The 15760-nt window shown below is 42.2% G+C and overlaps 1 protein-coding gene across 2 annotated transcripts in view; it reads left to right on the top strand.

Annotated features, from left to right (window-relative positions):
• The first annotated feature begins 635 nt into the window (after window positions 1-635).
• The window catches only part of LOC149847448 (transcriptional corepressor SEUSS-like), a 47037-nt gene continuing 31912 nt past the window's right edge, over window positions 636-15760 (top strand). Inside the window, exons 1-6 of one of the 2 annotated variants that reach the window (XM_089997031.1) lie at window positions 636-3297; window positions 3420-3539; window positions 3773-3821; window positions 4018-4232; window positions 4360-4428; window positions 6739-6836. In XM_089997031.1, the coding sequence (XP_089853157.1) occupies window positions 2005-3297; window positions 3420-3539; window positions 3773-3821; window positions 4018-4232; window positions 4360-4428; window positions 6739-6836 (1844 nt within the window). In that variant the 5' untranslated portion in view covers window positions 636-2004. The remainder of the gene's footprint in view (window positions 3298-3419; window positions 3540-3772; window positions 3822-4017; window positions 4233-4359; window positions 4429-6738; window positions 6837-15760) is intronic. The other variant, XM_089997032.1, reaches the window with a different exon arrangement.

Below are 15760 nucleotides of genomic sequence, written 5' to 3'. Positions count from 1 at the left end.
AACCGTTCCCACCAAACACACCAAAAGTAGAAATTGACCAGTAGCACGTGCCGAGCGCGACTGTCCAAGTACGAATCGGATCATGATGTTCCGATACATATCGTAACGGACACATCGAACCGTCTACGTCGAATGCACAAAAAACAGACCGATTCGGCATTCTGCTGCCAGAATAATCCGATTCGATTGAACCTTTCGTCTCGGTCGAGTCGTCAGGTTCGGCGCCGCAGTTTCGGCGGGGTCTTGTCCGTTAGCTTTCGCACGTGCGAGGGCCCGACTGATGATTGACTTCACTTCTCCTGGGCGATTTATTTTATGAACCAGATCGAATGGAATTTTGACGTCCGCAAGGACGCATCGGTAGAGAGAGAGAGAAAGCAAGCTTAGTGAGAGAAGGAGAAACTAGAGAGAGAGGGAGAGTGACAATCTCGAAGAGAGAAACTAAGGGTGTTGGTGGGGACTCGAGCGATAAGAGAGAGAAAATAAGCGGGTTGGAATTTGGAAAGCTGGAAACAGTTAGGAGAGAGAATAGAGACTAGAGAGAATGATCGCGGGTTAGAGAGAGGAGAGAGAAGGAAAGGTCTTAGAGAGAGGAGAGAGAATGACAGCGGTTTAGAGAGAGGAGAGAGAAGGAAAGGACGGTTTAGGGTTGAGAGAGAAAGAGGGATTTAGTGAAAAAAGGAGGAGAGAATGAAAGGTCTTAGAGAGAGAGAGAGAGAGAGAGAGAGAGAGAATGAGGGCGGTTTAGAGAGAGAGGATATAGAAGGAAAGGCCTGAGAGAGAATGAGGGCGGTTTAGAGAGGAGAGAGAAAGAAGGCTTTAGAGAGAGAAAAGAACAGTAGAGAGAGAAAAGAACAGTAGAGAGAGGGGGGAGAGGGAGGGTGTGTTCTGCTTCAGCAAGAGACAGGGGGGGGGGGGGGAGGAGAGGCGAGAAGGGGGGTTTCCTAGGGTTTCATCGCACTTCTAGAAGCTTCCGGGACGGCCTCCGACTCCGCTCTACGTCTTCATCTCTCAGTCTGGTATGGTTTTTCTCCCCTCCCATTGAATCAAAGGAGGGACATTTCCGCATCTTTCTTTCGAGCTCTTCCGAAACCCTAGAATTCACAGACCGCTGGAAGCGCGGGAGCTCTGCTTGATCGGTAAAATCACTCTCTATTTCCCCTTTGCGCGGAATTCGATCGGCATTCGGACACTACCGCTAGTTCTTGGTTTCGTTATTTCTAGGATTTTGTGGGTGCGAAAGTGAAGGGGTGGTTTTCTTTTAGGTTTTTGGGGGGTGTCGTTGGGAAACGTTGTTGGTCGACTCTGGATTTTGGGGTTGGTTTCTTTCCTCGGTGCTTGGTGGGGTTGGAATTCGAGTGTTTTTTGGTGCCGGGTGTTTGCTGCGTTAGGGTTTTCTTTTGGTGGTTTCGTGATCGAACGCGGAGTCGGGGTTTCGTGATGTTGACGTGCTTTTCGTCGAGTATGAGAGTCTGGTAGTGGTGATGCAGCTCTTTTTGATGCCTGGAACGTCGCTTCTGAAAGCTGCCATGTTTTCGAATTGAATGGGTTTGATGATGGATCTGTTGGATGGTTGTTTCTGTGCGGTGTTATCGTTTTCCGTTGCTCAGATGCGAGTGATGATGTGAAAACTGAAAAAATGGTTTGACCAGAAATCGTGATTCGAGTTTGTGCTCTTGGTATTTGTCTTGGTTGACCTTTCTAGTGAATTGTTTCCAGTTGAGGATTCTGATTCTTAGAAAAAGAAATAACGGAATCTGGGTTCAAAAATATGTGGTACCGTCATTGTCATTGAGTTGGTTCTGTTTTTCCGGAGTTTTGCTTCATTGCCTTCTTTGTTGTGATCAATGCTCACTTGCGGGCTGGTTCGCCGCCCATATAACTGTTCAGGAGCATAGATAGAAATGTCTGTATTGCAGTTTTACCCGTTGGGCGCTTGCCTGTTCTAGCTTCGGCGCTGAAACTGGGTAGTTTGATTTGTGAGCAAAGGCATCAGCGTCGAGGATGGTACCATCAGGGCCTCCGACGCCTGTCGGTGGTGCCCAAACAGTTGCCCCTTCGGCTCTCTTACGAACAAATTCTAGTCTTTTGGGAGGCCAAGGTGGGTCAGTTCCTGCACAACCTGCCTTTCCTTCTCTTGTTTCTCCACGTTCTCAGTACGGAAATATGAATGTGCTCGGCAATTTGTCCAATGTTTCTTCACTTCTTGGTGGTGGGGGAGGTGCAGGAATTGGTGTCAACCACTCTTTTGCTGGGGCGAATGGCCCACTGTCTGCTGGTTCAAATCCTGTCCTTTCTGGAAACATTCAGAGGGGAGGTATCGGCATGAGTGCTGAATCTGATCCACTCTCAGGCATTGCTAGTGGATTGGGCTTTAATGCTTCACCTCTGTCGTTCACATCATCGAATGCTTCTGGCGCTTTCTCATCTGGTATAAATGGATCTATGACGGCTTCTGGAGGTGCCCATTTCCCGAATTCTAATAATCAGTTGTCTCAAGACCAGCCTCATCCTCAACAACTTGAGGTGCAGAACTTTCAGCGTGGACAACAAGGGCACGATTCCTCTAATAGCCTGCAAATTCAGTCTCAGCATCTGCTTGGGGCAAGAGGGTTGCAGCAGTTCTCTGCGCAGAACAGCGTTGGCTTGGGAGCAAGCCAGCAGCAACAATTGCAGTCTCTTAGGTCTCTAAGTGGTGATCAAAATGGACCCCAGTCATTGACATCCTTGCGTGGCCTGGTCCCTGTAAAAATGGAGCCTCAAGTGGCCAATGACCAATCTGCACAGCAACAATTGCAGACATTGCGAAGTATGGTTCCTGTGAAGTTGGAGCCACAACAGCAACAGGAGCAACAACAGCAACAGCATCAGCAGCAGCAACAACAGCAGATTACTGCTTTAAGAAGTATTGGGGGCATTAAAAGCGAGCCACAGCATTCAGATCAGTCACTATTTTTGCAACAGCAGCAGCAGCAACAGCAACTTTTGCAAATGTCTCGGCAGTCCTCTCAGCAAATGCAGTTGCAGGCAGCACATATGAGTCTTTTGCAGCAGCAGCGGCTCTTGCAACAACAACAACAACAACAACACCAACAACAACAACAACAACATCAACAACAACAACAGATGTTTAAAACATTACCTGTGCAACGCTCACAATTGCAGCAGCAACCTATGCAACAGTTTCAACAACTCAATCTACCACTAAGATCCACCATAAAACCAATCATGTATGAGCCAGGAATGTGCGCTCGAAGGTTGACACAGTATATGTATCACCAGCAGCATAGGCCTGCTGTAAGCTTCTTTGTGTTTACATATTTTAACTGCTTTTAGTGTCTTTGTAGTTTGTTCTAATTTCAATGGTACAGCTGCTTATTTATGTCATTTAATCTCTGTGTAAAATTATTGTGTCACAGGATAATAACATTGAGTTTTGGCGGAAGTTTGTTGCTGAGTACTTTGCTCCACATGCCAAGAAGCGTTGGTGTGTTTCTTTGTATGGCAATGGGCGGCAAACCACTGGTGTTTTCCCTCAGGTATGTTTTTTATGTTTCTTTTTTTTTCTTTTCTTCTTTCTGTATGTTCTTGACCCTTCTGATCTCAATGGGAATAAAAAATGAAGTTGCATCATGTCTTAGCTCATTGTCTCCATTCAATTTTTCTTTTTTTTTGAAAAGAATAATGCAAGATTTTGCATACCTTCTCAAAGCAGACACAATCCTCATAAAGTATTGGATTCTGTCTAGATTGACGTTCTCTATTTTTTCAGGATGTCTGGCACTGTGAAATATGCAATATAAAGCCTGGTCGTGGTTTCGGTATGTAATTTTTCTTTCTCCATATACGTGGTTGTATTGCTATGATGATATGTAAATGTCCTTCAATTTTTTTTCTTCTGGACACTTTTGGTTAGATGCTAAATATAGTGTTCTCTTTGTCACCAATCCAAATACAAGGGTACCACAAATAGATTTTTTCATGCTTATGATTATTATATTAATTTTCTTCTCTCAGAAACAACTGTGGAGGTTTTGCCAAGACTCTGCAAAATCAAATATGACAGTGGAACTTTGGAAGAACTTCTATATGTGGACATGCCTCGCGAGTATCATATGCCATCTGGTCATATTGTCTTGGATTATGGAAAGGCAATCCAGGAAAGTGTGTTTGAGCAACTACGTGTAGTACGTGATGGACAACTTAGGGTTGTTTTCTCTATGGATCTAAAGGTTTGTTTTGTTTTTTGTTTTTCTGGCAAAAGATTTGGCCTTCATAATGTCTTTCTGTATTCTTTTTTCCTTATAAAATTCCATTTAACCTCATAATGACTTCATTTTCTTTCTTTCTGTTGTCTAGATATGCTCCTGGGAGTTTTGTGCAAGGCGCCATGAGGAGCTTATTCCTCGAAGACTGATATTATCTCAGGTCCTTTATGACTCTATCACATGATCCAGATGTTAGCAATTATTGTGTTGTTTGTCTTTTACAGCAATAGTGGAAAGTAGCAGCAATATGTAAAGAAACCCCTAACAAATATGTTATTAAGTGAGAAAATCGTTGTAGCATTGGGGTGTTTAAAAATGTTTAAACATGAAATTTAGCTTACCTATCTTGTTAAATTCTTTGTTGCCTATCCTCTTTAACCCTTCCCATAGCCTGATTGGATGGTACTTGACATAGGATCATGGTTCATTTAGTTTTTTCTTCTTACAGTCGAGGACAGATAGTTGACAATGAGTAGACCATTATTCTGCATGCTTGGGTTTTGTTTGGGCCTTGCCATGTTTTCAACCTTTTCTGTAACATTTTTGTTCATCATTCCTTTGCATTCAGTTTTCTTTTTTATTTCAATATTTCCTGTTAAAAGTTGAGATGCATAAAACTGGTAAATTGCTGGTTTTAACTTTTGTTGCTGTTCTTGATTCAAGTAATGACTGAGTCACTGTTACATCCTCACTTAAAGACACACATGCAGATGGACAGCATGAAGACGGTCAACATGTTTTCACTCATACAAATAAATAAATGAACAACTCAGTCGGTTTTGTAGTGGCTCATGCGAAAAGCACTTAGGTTATGGATTAGTAGACTTGAAGCAACTTTCTGACGAACTTGCCAAATTAATAAATGAAAAGTTCACTTGTAGTGCCTCACGTTAAGCACTAAGTTTGCTGGATTAGAAAGTTGGGAACTTCCTATATTAATGTAGACTTGGAGAAACTCTTTGATGAAGTTGCTTGGTTTTTTTTTTATAACCTCTAATGGAGATAATGAGGTGCGCCTCTTCATTTTTCAATGCTTTTTAGTCCCACTTTTCCTTATGTTTAAACCCTCAAATGTGTGGCTTAAAATGCATCGACGTAGATGCCTTTGTGATGGACTTTTGCGTTCTGTTTTCGTTGTGAAGCTTCTTTGTGGAGTGTGGTCCTATTTGTCATGTTACTGGGAGGAGCGAAATTTGTTAATCCATCTAGACTTTGTCTGCAAAATATCTTTCAGTAGCAGGTAAGTTTACTTGGACAAAGATTCTACTGGCTGGTGCAGTTAAGCATATACTTCTTTGGATTGCATTTTCCTGCACTCGTCTGAGAAAGTTGGGCATGGTTCTGGAGAAAGTTTGCTAAATGTTTGCTCTTTAATATTCAGCCAAAGTTACTCGGCATTGGCTGGCTCTTTGGTTTTGGAGGAAACCCTTGCCATCAGCTTCCTGCACCCTTTCCATATAGAGATTCCCGTTTCTTCTTTTCTCTAAGAAGTGTAGCTGGAAAACCATATCGAGGATGCACATCTACAATTAAAATAGCTTCCATAGATTGACATAATGTAGCTACTGAGCAACTTCCTGCTCAACCTTGACATGGCTGACAATGTCTAGGAGGAAGGGTGCTAGTGTTTCCATCTTTTTCCTTTTTCCATTGTGTGCCATAAAGCACTAATTGATACTTGATTTGAGCTGAAGCTTACTTGGGAACGGGGCCCTTCAGCTAGGGTATATTGGTTTGTCATGGTCGTCCCCAGGAACAGCCTAGCTAGTAAATGTGTTACTTCTCGTTGCTCATTTGAACCAGTTATTATTTGTGGTACCTGCAATAATCTCGCCAGTTACCAAGTAACCTGCATAAATAACATAAGGATTTATGTGTTGATTTTTCGATGTAGGGATAATCATTATATTTCATTTGATTCTTCTAGTTGTTGCTATGTGCAAAATTGCACGTACATTTTCTGTATGAATAAGAAATTTGGTGATCATATTTTGGACGTATTTGGATAGAGCTTGTGGAATTCTCATCAACGAGACCACTATTCCTGTGTTTGTGTGATAGAAGAAATGGAGACCGCAGTCCATCAAATTTTTGAAAATTGAAGTAATTTTAGTCCTTCCAGAAGAAACCCCTTTTACGGTTTTACCATTTAAAGATATGGTAAATTGGATTCTCATATCCTGTGGTGCCATAAAAACTGTCAATTCTCACTCTTCCGGGTTTCAAGGTAACCTTGCCAATGATGTTTGCTTTTTAATGCTCAATCAAAGGGCACCCTTAAGATGGACTTTATGCAGTGCTCTGTTTTTGTGATAATATGTACATATCATATCTATCTTTTGTTCTGGTCAACTTTTTTTATCCATACAACAAGCATGCAGTCACTGGTTCCTATTCGTTGCATTCTAGCACATTTTGTTATAGCATAGTAGGTGTGGAAGGTGTTATTGATATTTGCTGTCATGTACAGGTTAGCCAGCTTGGTGCAGTGGCTCAGAAATACCAGGCTTCAACTCAAAATGGGTCGTCCAGTCTTTCATCACAGGAGTTGCAGAGCACTTGTAATATGTAAGGCACAACTTTCCTTTTCAGAATTGTGGTGAAAGTATCTGAAATTCATTCTTTAATAATGTTTCCTGAGAATATTGTTTAATAGTCCTCTCTCTCTCTCTCTCAAACACACACACACACACAGACAGACATCTCTATTTGGGTATCTGGATCTAGATTAGAGCCTTTGCTTTTTTTATTAGTTTTTGAGAACCAGCACTTTTTCTTGTTCTGTCCACTTCTGGTACAGACTCACTCACCATGTTTGCATGCATGTTCAAGCACAATCCTTGTTCTCATTCATGCTTATTGTGACATCATTCAGAATTATGTTGTTAGTATTGTATTTATCTAGTGTGTCTGTGTTTATCTACTTCCTGCAGATATAGAGTGATATTTCTGATTTTTGTTTCTTTTGTACTTTAGTTATTAATACGCCAAAAATTATTAACTTACTGGAGATGATTAGTTTGTCTTTAGCTTTGTCTAGGCCTTGCAAGACTGATTTACCGATAAATATTTAAGTGTTATGAAGACTGATTTCAAAAGACATATCTCTATAAACTTTCTCTTTGACTTCCTCTTTAACAGACACTAACTTGTTCATGGCTTGATTTGGATATCCTTTTGATTGGCGTGTGGGAGGTTTAAATAATCAGTCACAGACTTTGCTGATAAATTGAAAATGTCAGCTTTATAGATCTTGTTTTTTAAAACAATTTAAAAGCTAAAATATCGCTATATTCTCACAAGTAGTTCTATAATGATACCATTGTGATAATATCACAATATTATCGTGATATTATTTTTAGTTAGTTTTACTTTTTTATTTATTTTCTATATCTTAAATATGTTTTTTCTTTTATATTTTTTACTTATTTCTTTTATTATATTTTATACATGTGCATTTTATTATCTAAACATATAATTTTCTTACTTATTTATACTATTTTTATATTCTTTAATTATTTAATTGCCAAGATTTATCAATGAATCTATATTATTGCAAGACTTACCTTGCCAGGATATAATCAAGACCCTTTTTTGTGATTATGGTTTAATGCCTCATTATACCCATTATGTTTTTTATTTATTTTTTGGCATACAGCATACTGCATCTTTGGCAGATTTCATTACCTTTTACTTTCTTATTATTAGTTATTACTTTAATGCAGAACAGAGATGTTTTTGATAGCTCGTGAGTCAGCCATAAAAGCCCCCCTCCCTGTTTTTGGTTGTTCACGTCTTCCAAATTGAAAGTATGAGGTGCATTGTCTTCCCTACATATGGAGATAAATGTTAAGGGTCTAAGGGCTGTGGTTAGCCGGGATAATTGTTTGGTCGATGACTAAAGAGGAGACTGGTGCTCAGATGTTGTGTTGACTGAGTGTTGGAAGATGGAACCTACAGATTTTTTGGATGAAAAAGATACAAAAAAAGAGAAAGATTACATAACATGAATAGAGATAAAGGAGCTTATAAATGTCTTTTTTGTTGAAATAATTTTGTCTGTGAGATATCAACATTCACTTGATGATGATGGGTTCCTATTTTGAAGCTAATGGGCCTGATGCATGGTGTCCATCCCCAACCTTTGATTACTCCATCTGGTGGATTACAGATAAGAATGTCTGTCTCTCTATTAGAACCTCATGAGCCACCTTTTGGAACGTGTGAATCATCTCGCTGTTAAGGACATTTAGTCTTGGTGTCTATGGCAAGCACATTTGTTTCATTGATTATTCCCTTAAGCTACTTAGTGTTTATTCCAAAATGCAGTTATCATCTTGCTAGTTTATTCCCTTTGCAATGAAGACATCAAGTTCCTCTTTCTCCTAGGATTGCCGGAATATGGAAGTTTTTTTAGTGATCCTCGGCACCTAAGGCCCGTTCTTTTACGCATTGAATCCTAAATATTATAAAATCAGAAGTGAGGGTATTAGGTGCAAAAAATTAAATGCTTTATTATGTTGTTTAAAAATGACATTCTTCTCATGTATTTTGACTGTAATTAAAAATTTGTTTGCCCCTTCTCTATGTAGTTTAAAAAAAATGTTACATGGCAGATTGTAATTTTTGAACAAAGTGCTGGGTTTCCATCATAACCTCCCCTCTCTCTCTTAATTGTCATAATAAAATCATTATAATCATAATAATAAAATAGGAAACCGTTGAGAACCTCTCTCTCTTTCTATGAGAATCTTAATCTCTAAATAGTATTTGATGATGATTTTTTTGTCATTTCGGTTTTCTTGTGGGGTCTTGATGCAGCCGCGTTGGAGGAGGAGTAAAACAATGGCCCACCGTGAATCGGTGTGGCTGAACTCTTTATTACTCAATAAATGTTTCAATAAGCAATGGGAAATTCAATTGACAGTAAGGAATGTAAAGGAAAACAGTAAGCAAGTAAATAAAGGAATAGGAATAGGAAAATCCAAAAAAGGCAAAAGACGACTGGAGTTTTCAATCTTCTCTGCCCCCACGCAACCCTAGGAAGGGCCTTTTAAAGGCTGTTTACTGGACTCGGGTCGCGGGTCCAGATTTGGATCCGACCCACGATCCGGGTCAGCCTCTATCTGCAGCTGGTTCTGGGGCGTGCGAACTCCACCACGCCTGGCGTAGGTGTGCAGGGGTACCTCCCTGCGTCGTGGCTCCGTCCCTGCAAGTGAGTCATACGCGCGGGGTCCTTCATCTGCCCTTTGTGGCGGATCGGGTGGCACGATGGACCCAATCGGGTCCTGCCCTGCATCATTCTCCCCTGGTTGGGAAGAAGTCGGCTCTGTCGACTTGTTGCCACAGTAAGCATATAGATCAGCCACGTTGAAAATAGGGAAAATATGCCAATCATCGGGCAGCTCAAGGAGGTAAGCATTCGAACCCAATCGCTGAAGGATCCTAAAAGGGCCATACTTCTTAGGACTTAATTTGCTATAGGTGCCTACAAGAAAACGCTCTGGATGCAGATACACCCAAACAAGTTGACCGACCTCGAAATGGACATCACGACGACCCTGATCTACGAAAGCTTTGTAGGTCTCGTAGCTTTCAACAAGTTTGGCCCGGACTTGTCTGTGAATGTCACGCATATATTCAACGGCATCAAAGGCATCCGGAGCTGGAGCTGAGAGATCTGACACAGGGTCTAGGTCAACGACATGGGTGGGAGACCGACCATACACTACCTGGAACGGAGATTTACCAGTAGAACGGTTAATGGAGTTGTTATAGGTGAACTCGGCTTGGGGCAATACGAGATCCCAAGTTTTGACATTTTCGCCCACTAGGCTCCGTAACAAATTTCCTAAGGTGCGGTTCACAACTTTGGTTTGGCCATCTGTGTGGGGGTGATACGCACTACTGAACTGAAGCTTAGTTTTCAACAGGGCCCATAACGATTTCCAAAAATGGCTCATAAAACGCGTGTCGCGATCGGAAGTGATTGTGTGAGGTAGACCGTGGAAGTGGGCAACGTCCTTGAAATAATATGAGGCGACTAAAGAGGCATCGGTGGTGCGCTTGCACGGAACAAAGATAGCCATTTTGGAGAACCGGTCAACAACTACTAAAATTGAATCAAAACGACGTGGTGTGCGGGGAAGGCCCACGATAAAATCCATGAATACATGCTCCCACGGCCGTTCAGGAATGGGTAACGGGGTATACAGACCACTATTCTGACGATGACCCTTGGACACTTGACACACATGACAGCCTTGGATGAACTTGACAACATCTTTGCGCATTTTGGGCCAAAAGTATCGTTCATCTAAGAGAGCGAACGTCTTATCATGCCCGAAATGCCCTGCTAACCCTCCTTCATGTAATTCAGAAATCAACTGAAGTCTAAGGGAGAAATTGGGCACACATAATTGGTTACCACGGAAGAGGTAACCATTCTGAATACAAAAACAGGGGTCGAGGTTGCGATCTGAAGAGATGCACCCTTCCCAAACTTTGTGAAAATCAGGGTCCATAGGGTATAACTCTTTGCATTGTTCAAACCCAATGACCTGGACTAACATAGTCATCAGAAGGCTGTTCTTCCTACTAAGAGCGTCAACCACCTTGTTCAGGGTACCAGATTGATGCCGAAGCGAAAAGGTGTACTCTTGCAAGAAGCTGACCCACTTGGCATGACGAGCACTCAACTTCTTTTGACTGTTCAGATACTTCAAAGCCTCATGGTCCGTGTACAAGACAAATTCCTTATAAATGAGATAATGTCTCCAATAACAAAGGGCTTGTACAACGGTATAAAACTCAACATCGTAAGTGGAGTATTGGCACCTGGCCTGAGTCAGCTTCTCACTAAAGAAGGCAGCGGGCCTACGATTCTGACTCAAGACAGCGCCAATCCCCACTTTAGAGGCATCACATTCAACCTTAAAGACTGCACTAAAATCTGGGAGAGCTAAGACAGGAGCATTGGTCATTTTGTCTTTGATGATCGTAAAGGCTTTGCTAGCCGCAGGCGTCCAATAAAAACTAGTACCTTTTAGGCACTCCGTGATGGGGCCATAAGGGTACTAAAATTTCTCACGAAACGTCGGTAAAAAGTGGCTAACCCGTGGAAACTACGGATCTCTCCTATAGTCTTTGGGGTAGGCCAATCAATAATCGCGCGGACTTTTGCGGGGTCGGCCTTGACGCCATCAGATGACACAATAAACCCTAAGAACACGACACTGGACGTCATAAACTCAAACTTTTTGGCCTTGGCATACAATTTTTCCTTTCTCAAAATATCTAAGACTTGACGCAGGTGACTCAAATGCTCGGACAATGAGGAACTATAGATCAAAATGTCGTCAAAGTAGACAACAACAAACTTCCCAATACACGGACGCAAGACCTGGGTCATCATGTTCATAAAGGTACTTGGGGCATTAGATAACCCAAACGGCATGACTAACCACTCGTACAATCCATCACGCTTCTTGAATGCCGTTTTCCACTCGTCCCCTTCGCGTATACGAATCTGGTGATACCCGCTTTTTAGATCTATTTTAGAGAAAATGGAGGCACCAGATAACATATCAAACATATCATCCAAACGAGGAATAGGAAAACGATATTTGACTGTGATGCGATTGATCGCACGACTATCGACACACATGCGCATGGACCCATCTTTCTTAGGAGTAAGTAAGGCGGGAACGGCACAAGGACTAACACTCTCGCGAATGAAACCCTTTTGCAGCAATTGTTGAACCTGTCTTAATAACTCAGTATGCTCAGTGGGGTTCATGCGATATGCGGGAAGGTTGGGTAGACTCGACCCTGGCACAAAGTCAATGGCATGCTGAACTACCCTTGCCGAAGTTTATCCATCAGGTAGTTCATCCGGCATAATGTCGCGGAACTCCTCTAGAAGAGGGGCAACGTCCGCAGGAATGGACACGGACGAACTCATCACTGGCTTTGCCACTAGGGCATAACAATAGCCATCTTCCTGACAATGGTCTAGGAAGAGCCGGTACGAGAGGCCTGCGATTCGGGGAACTCGCTCAGGTTTGTCTACAGTGGGGAAACCAGTCTCCTTGATAGGTAGAAGGACTATCCTATGGCCATTAAAGACAAAGGAGTATGTGTTCTTGCGGCCATCGTGAGTTGTTTGGCGATCGAACTGCCAGGGACGTCCCAAGAGAATGTGACACGCGTGCATAGGGGCTACATCACACCACACCTCATCGTGGTAGTGTTCTCCCATGGAAAACCAGACTAGGCATCGCTGAGTGATGGGAACCTCATTTCCTTTCTTGAACCAGGCCATCTTATAGGGTTGGGACAACTTTTCGGTGTTGAGTTTCAAGGTAGACACCACACTCTCAGACATCATGTTCTCACATGCTCCGGTATCAATGATGACATCACAAGCGTGCCCCTCACAGTTGCACCGGGTCCTAAAAATGTTATTCCTTAGCCATTTCGATGGGGCCGATTCTCGGGGTGTGGTCAACACATGACGGATGGACAACAAACTTTCGACGTTGCCGTCGAACTCTATAACTCCCCTCTCATCCTCAACCTCAACTAATGAATTGTCATCACTATCACTCTCACTTGCGGACTCGACAATTCCTTCAACAAGATGGGTGTTTCTGCTCACGGTTGGACACTTGGACGCGACATGTCCTAACTCTTGACACCTAAAACAACGAAGGGTCGACTCACTAGGTTTGGCTTTGGACCGGGTGTGGAAAGTTGGGCTTGACTGGTGAGGTTTGCTAAGGTCTGTTCTAGGTTTTGAATCACTAGGGGAGCTTGCTCCCCTGGTTGGGAAACTCAGCTTGGGTCGGCTGGTGGGCTCACTACGGGTCGTCCTATATTCTTGCCTCCGCTTCAGCTTGTCCTCGATGTTCATGGCGTAACTGCTGGCTTAATCTAATGTCTCCACTGTGACACAACTAAAATCATCAGAGATAACAGGACGGAGACCCGAAATGTACCTCGTGACCTACTGACTGAAAGTTCGAGAGATACCTGTGGAATGAGAAAAGAGAAGAAGAAAACAGGAGAACAAAGGGTGCGGCTGTCACGATTTCAATAATGAAACCGTGACCTAAACATGGTATTAATAAGTGTAAATGAACAGAGGGTCCGGGTCTGGTGTAATGTCCAGACCCGAAAGACCAAAAACAAGTAGAACATACAATGGACCATACTTAAGACTCGGGTCCTAATATTCAAACTGTATATACAATGGACCCGGGTCTTAATATATATCCAGAATACACTTTTTCACCCCCCCTCAAGTTGATCATGGTTTTGGACCATGAACAACTTGCCTTTAAGCAACCAAAAACGATCTTTTGTCAATCCCTTTGTAAATATGTCTGCAACTTGTCTTTCAGTATTGACGAACTCAGGTTCGATCTCTTTTTCTTCAACCTTTTGTCTCACAAAATGTTGGTGGATCTCAATATGCTTAGCACGACTGTGATGTACGGGATTGAATGACATGTTGAGGGCGCTTTGATTGTCACACAACAAGGTAGAGTGAGATATCTTTTCTCCCACTTCAGTTAGTAGATGTCTGATCCAAGTGGCTTCGGCAGTAGCGACAACCATGGATCTATACTCAGCCTCAGTGCTTGATCTAGCGACAACCTTTTGTTTTCTGCTACTCCAAGAGACTAAATTTCTACCAATGAAGACACAATATCCCGATGTAGATCTTCGTTCATCAGGGTCTCCTGTCCAATCTGCATCACAATATACAGTAAGTTCATGCTTATCCTTGCTGCCAGATGACTGTGGTGAATATATCAATCTGTCCCCAATGGTTCCTTTCAGATATCTAAGGATCCTCTTAACCGCTTCCATATGTCCAGTACGTGGTGCATGCATAAACTGAGACACTTGATTAACTGAATAAACAATATCAGGACGAGTGAATGTGAGATACTGTAACATCCCTATTAAACTGCGATATCTGGTGGGGTCCTCATACAGGTCTCCATCATGAATGCTAAGTTTTTGGTGAATCACACTTGGAGTTCCTAGAGGCTTGCAGTCTTTCATACCTGCCTTACTGAGAACATCTACTGTATACTTGTGCTGAGTGAGAGTCAAACCATGAGCCTGGCTGTCAACTTCTACACCAAGAAAGTAACGCAAGACACCAAGATCTCTCCTAGAGGCTTGCAGTCTTTCATACCTAGCAAGATTTTTACTTCTTTGATGTGAGCTTCAGAGTTTCCTGTGATGACAATATCGTCAACATAGATTAACAGTAGGGTGGTCACATTCTGACTTCTAAAAATGAATAATGAGTGGTCCAGTAGGGAATGTGAAAATCCATGCTTTTGAATCTCAAGCGAGAAGCTGTCAAACCAAGAACGAGATGCTTGTTTTAGACCATAAATAGCTCTCTTTAGCTTGCACACATGGGTTTTACAGTTTTGTTCTTGATATCCAGGAGGTTGTTCCATATAGACCTCCTCCTTCAAATCCCCATGCAAAAATGCATTTTTTACATCAAGCTGACTCAGTTTCCATCCATGTTCAACAGCCAGGGAAAGAATGATTCGAATCGTTCCCATTCTCACCATCGGGCTAAAGGTCTCATCATAATCTTGTCCTGCTTTTTGGGCGAACCCCTTTGCCACCAGTCTTGCCTTGTATCGTTCAATGGTTCCATCTGGTTTATACTTTATTTTGTAGACCCATTTGCATCCGACAACATTTTTATCAGGTGGTCTGAGAACAATTTCCCAGGTTCCACATTCATGTAAGGATTGCATTTCATCATTCATGGCTTCTACCCATTTGGTAGAAGTAGCTGCCTGACAGTACATAATAGGTTCATCTTCCTTATTGAGGGTTGTTAAAAACAGCTGAAAGTCCAAGGAAAAGTTGTCGTAGCTCACCCATCTATCAAGAGGATGTCGTATGCGATTTGACCTCCTAACTTCAAGGGTATGAGAAGGAGTAGGGTCGGTTGCTGAGACGGGATTTAGATGACTTGATGTTCTTATTCTCTGTCTAGAATAGGAAATGCCCTTGTATTTGCCCGGTACGGATGATGATACTTCTTCCTCATTTTGTGATCTCGATGTCCCGGTGGTTTCAAACATTCCTTCTTTTTGCTGTACACAATCTGGAGGGCAGTCTTCATTGGAACTGGTAAAAAGTTCTGAATTCAACCAAGGATAATAAACTTCAGTTGGGTTAGATGGCATGTCCGTTGTGTTGACTCTGTGATCAAAATTTTGCTCATCAAAGACAACATTCCTTGAGATTCTGATGCGCCTGTTGGTTGGATCATAACACCTATATCCTTTGTAGTCGTCTGCGTATCCCACAAATCTACACTTTTGAGCCTTATCCTGAAATTTATTTCTCAAGGACCGATCAATGTGCACATAACAAACACATCCGAAGGTACGCAAATCATGATAATTAGGGTGAGCTCCAAAAAGACAGTAATAAGGGGACTT

The sequence above is a fragment of the Nuphar pumila genome, chromosome 2 (genome assembly GCF_984573655.1).
Source record: "Nuphar pumila chromosome 2, dmNupPumi1.hap1.1, whole genome shotgun sequence".
NCBI lineage: Eukaryota > Viridiplantae > Streptophyta > Magnoliopsida > Nymphaeales > Nymphaeaceae > Nuphar > Nuphar pumila.
The sequence above is the reverse complement of the archived record's forward strand: the minus strand, read 5'-3'. Positions and strand labels throughout refer to the sequence as shown.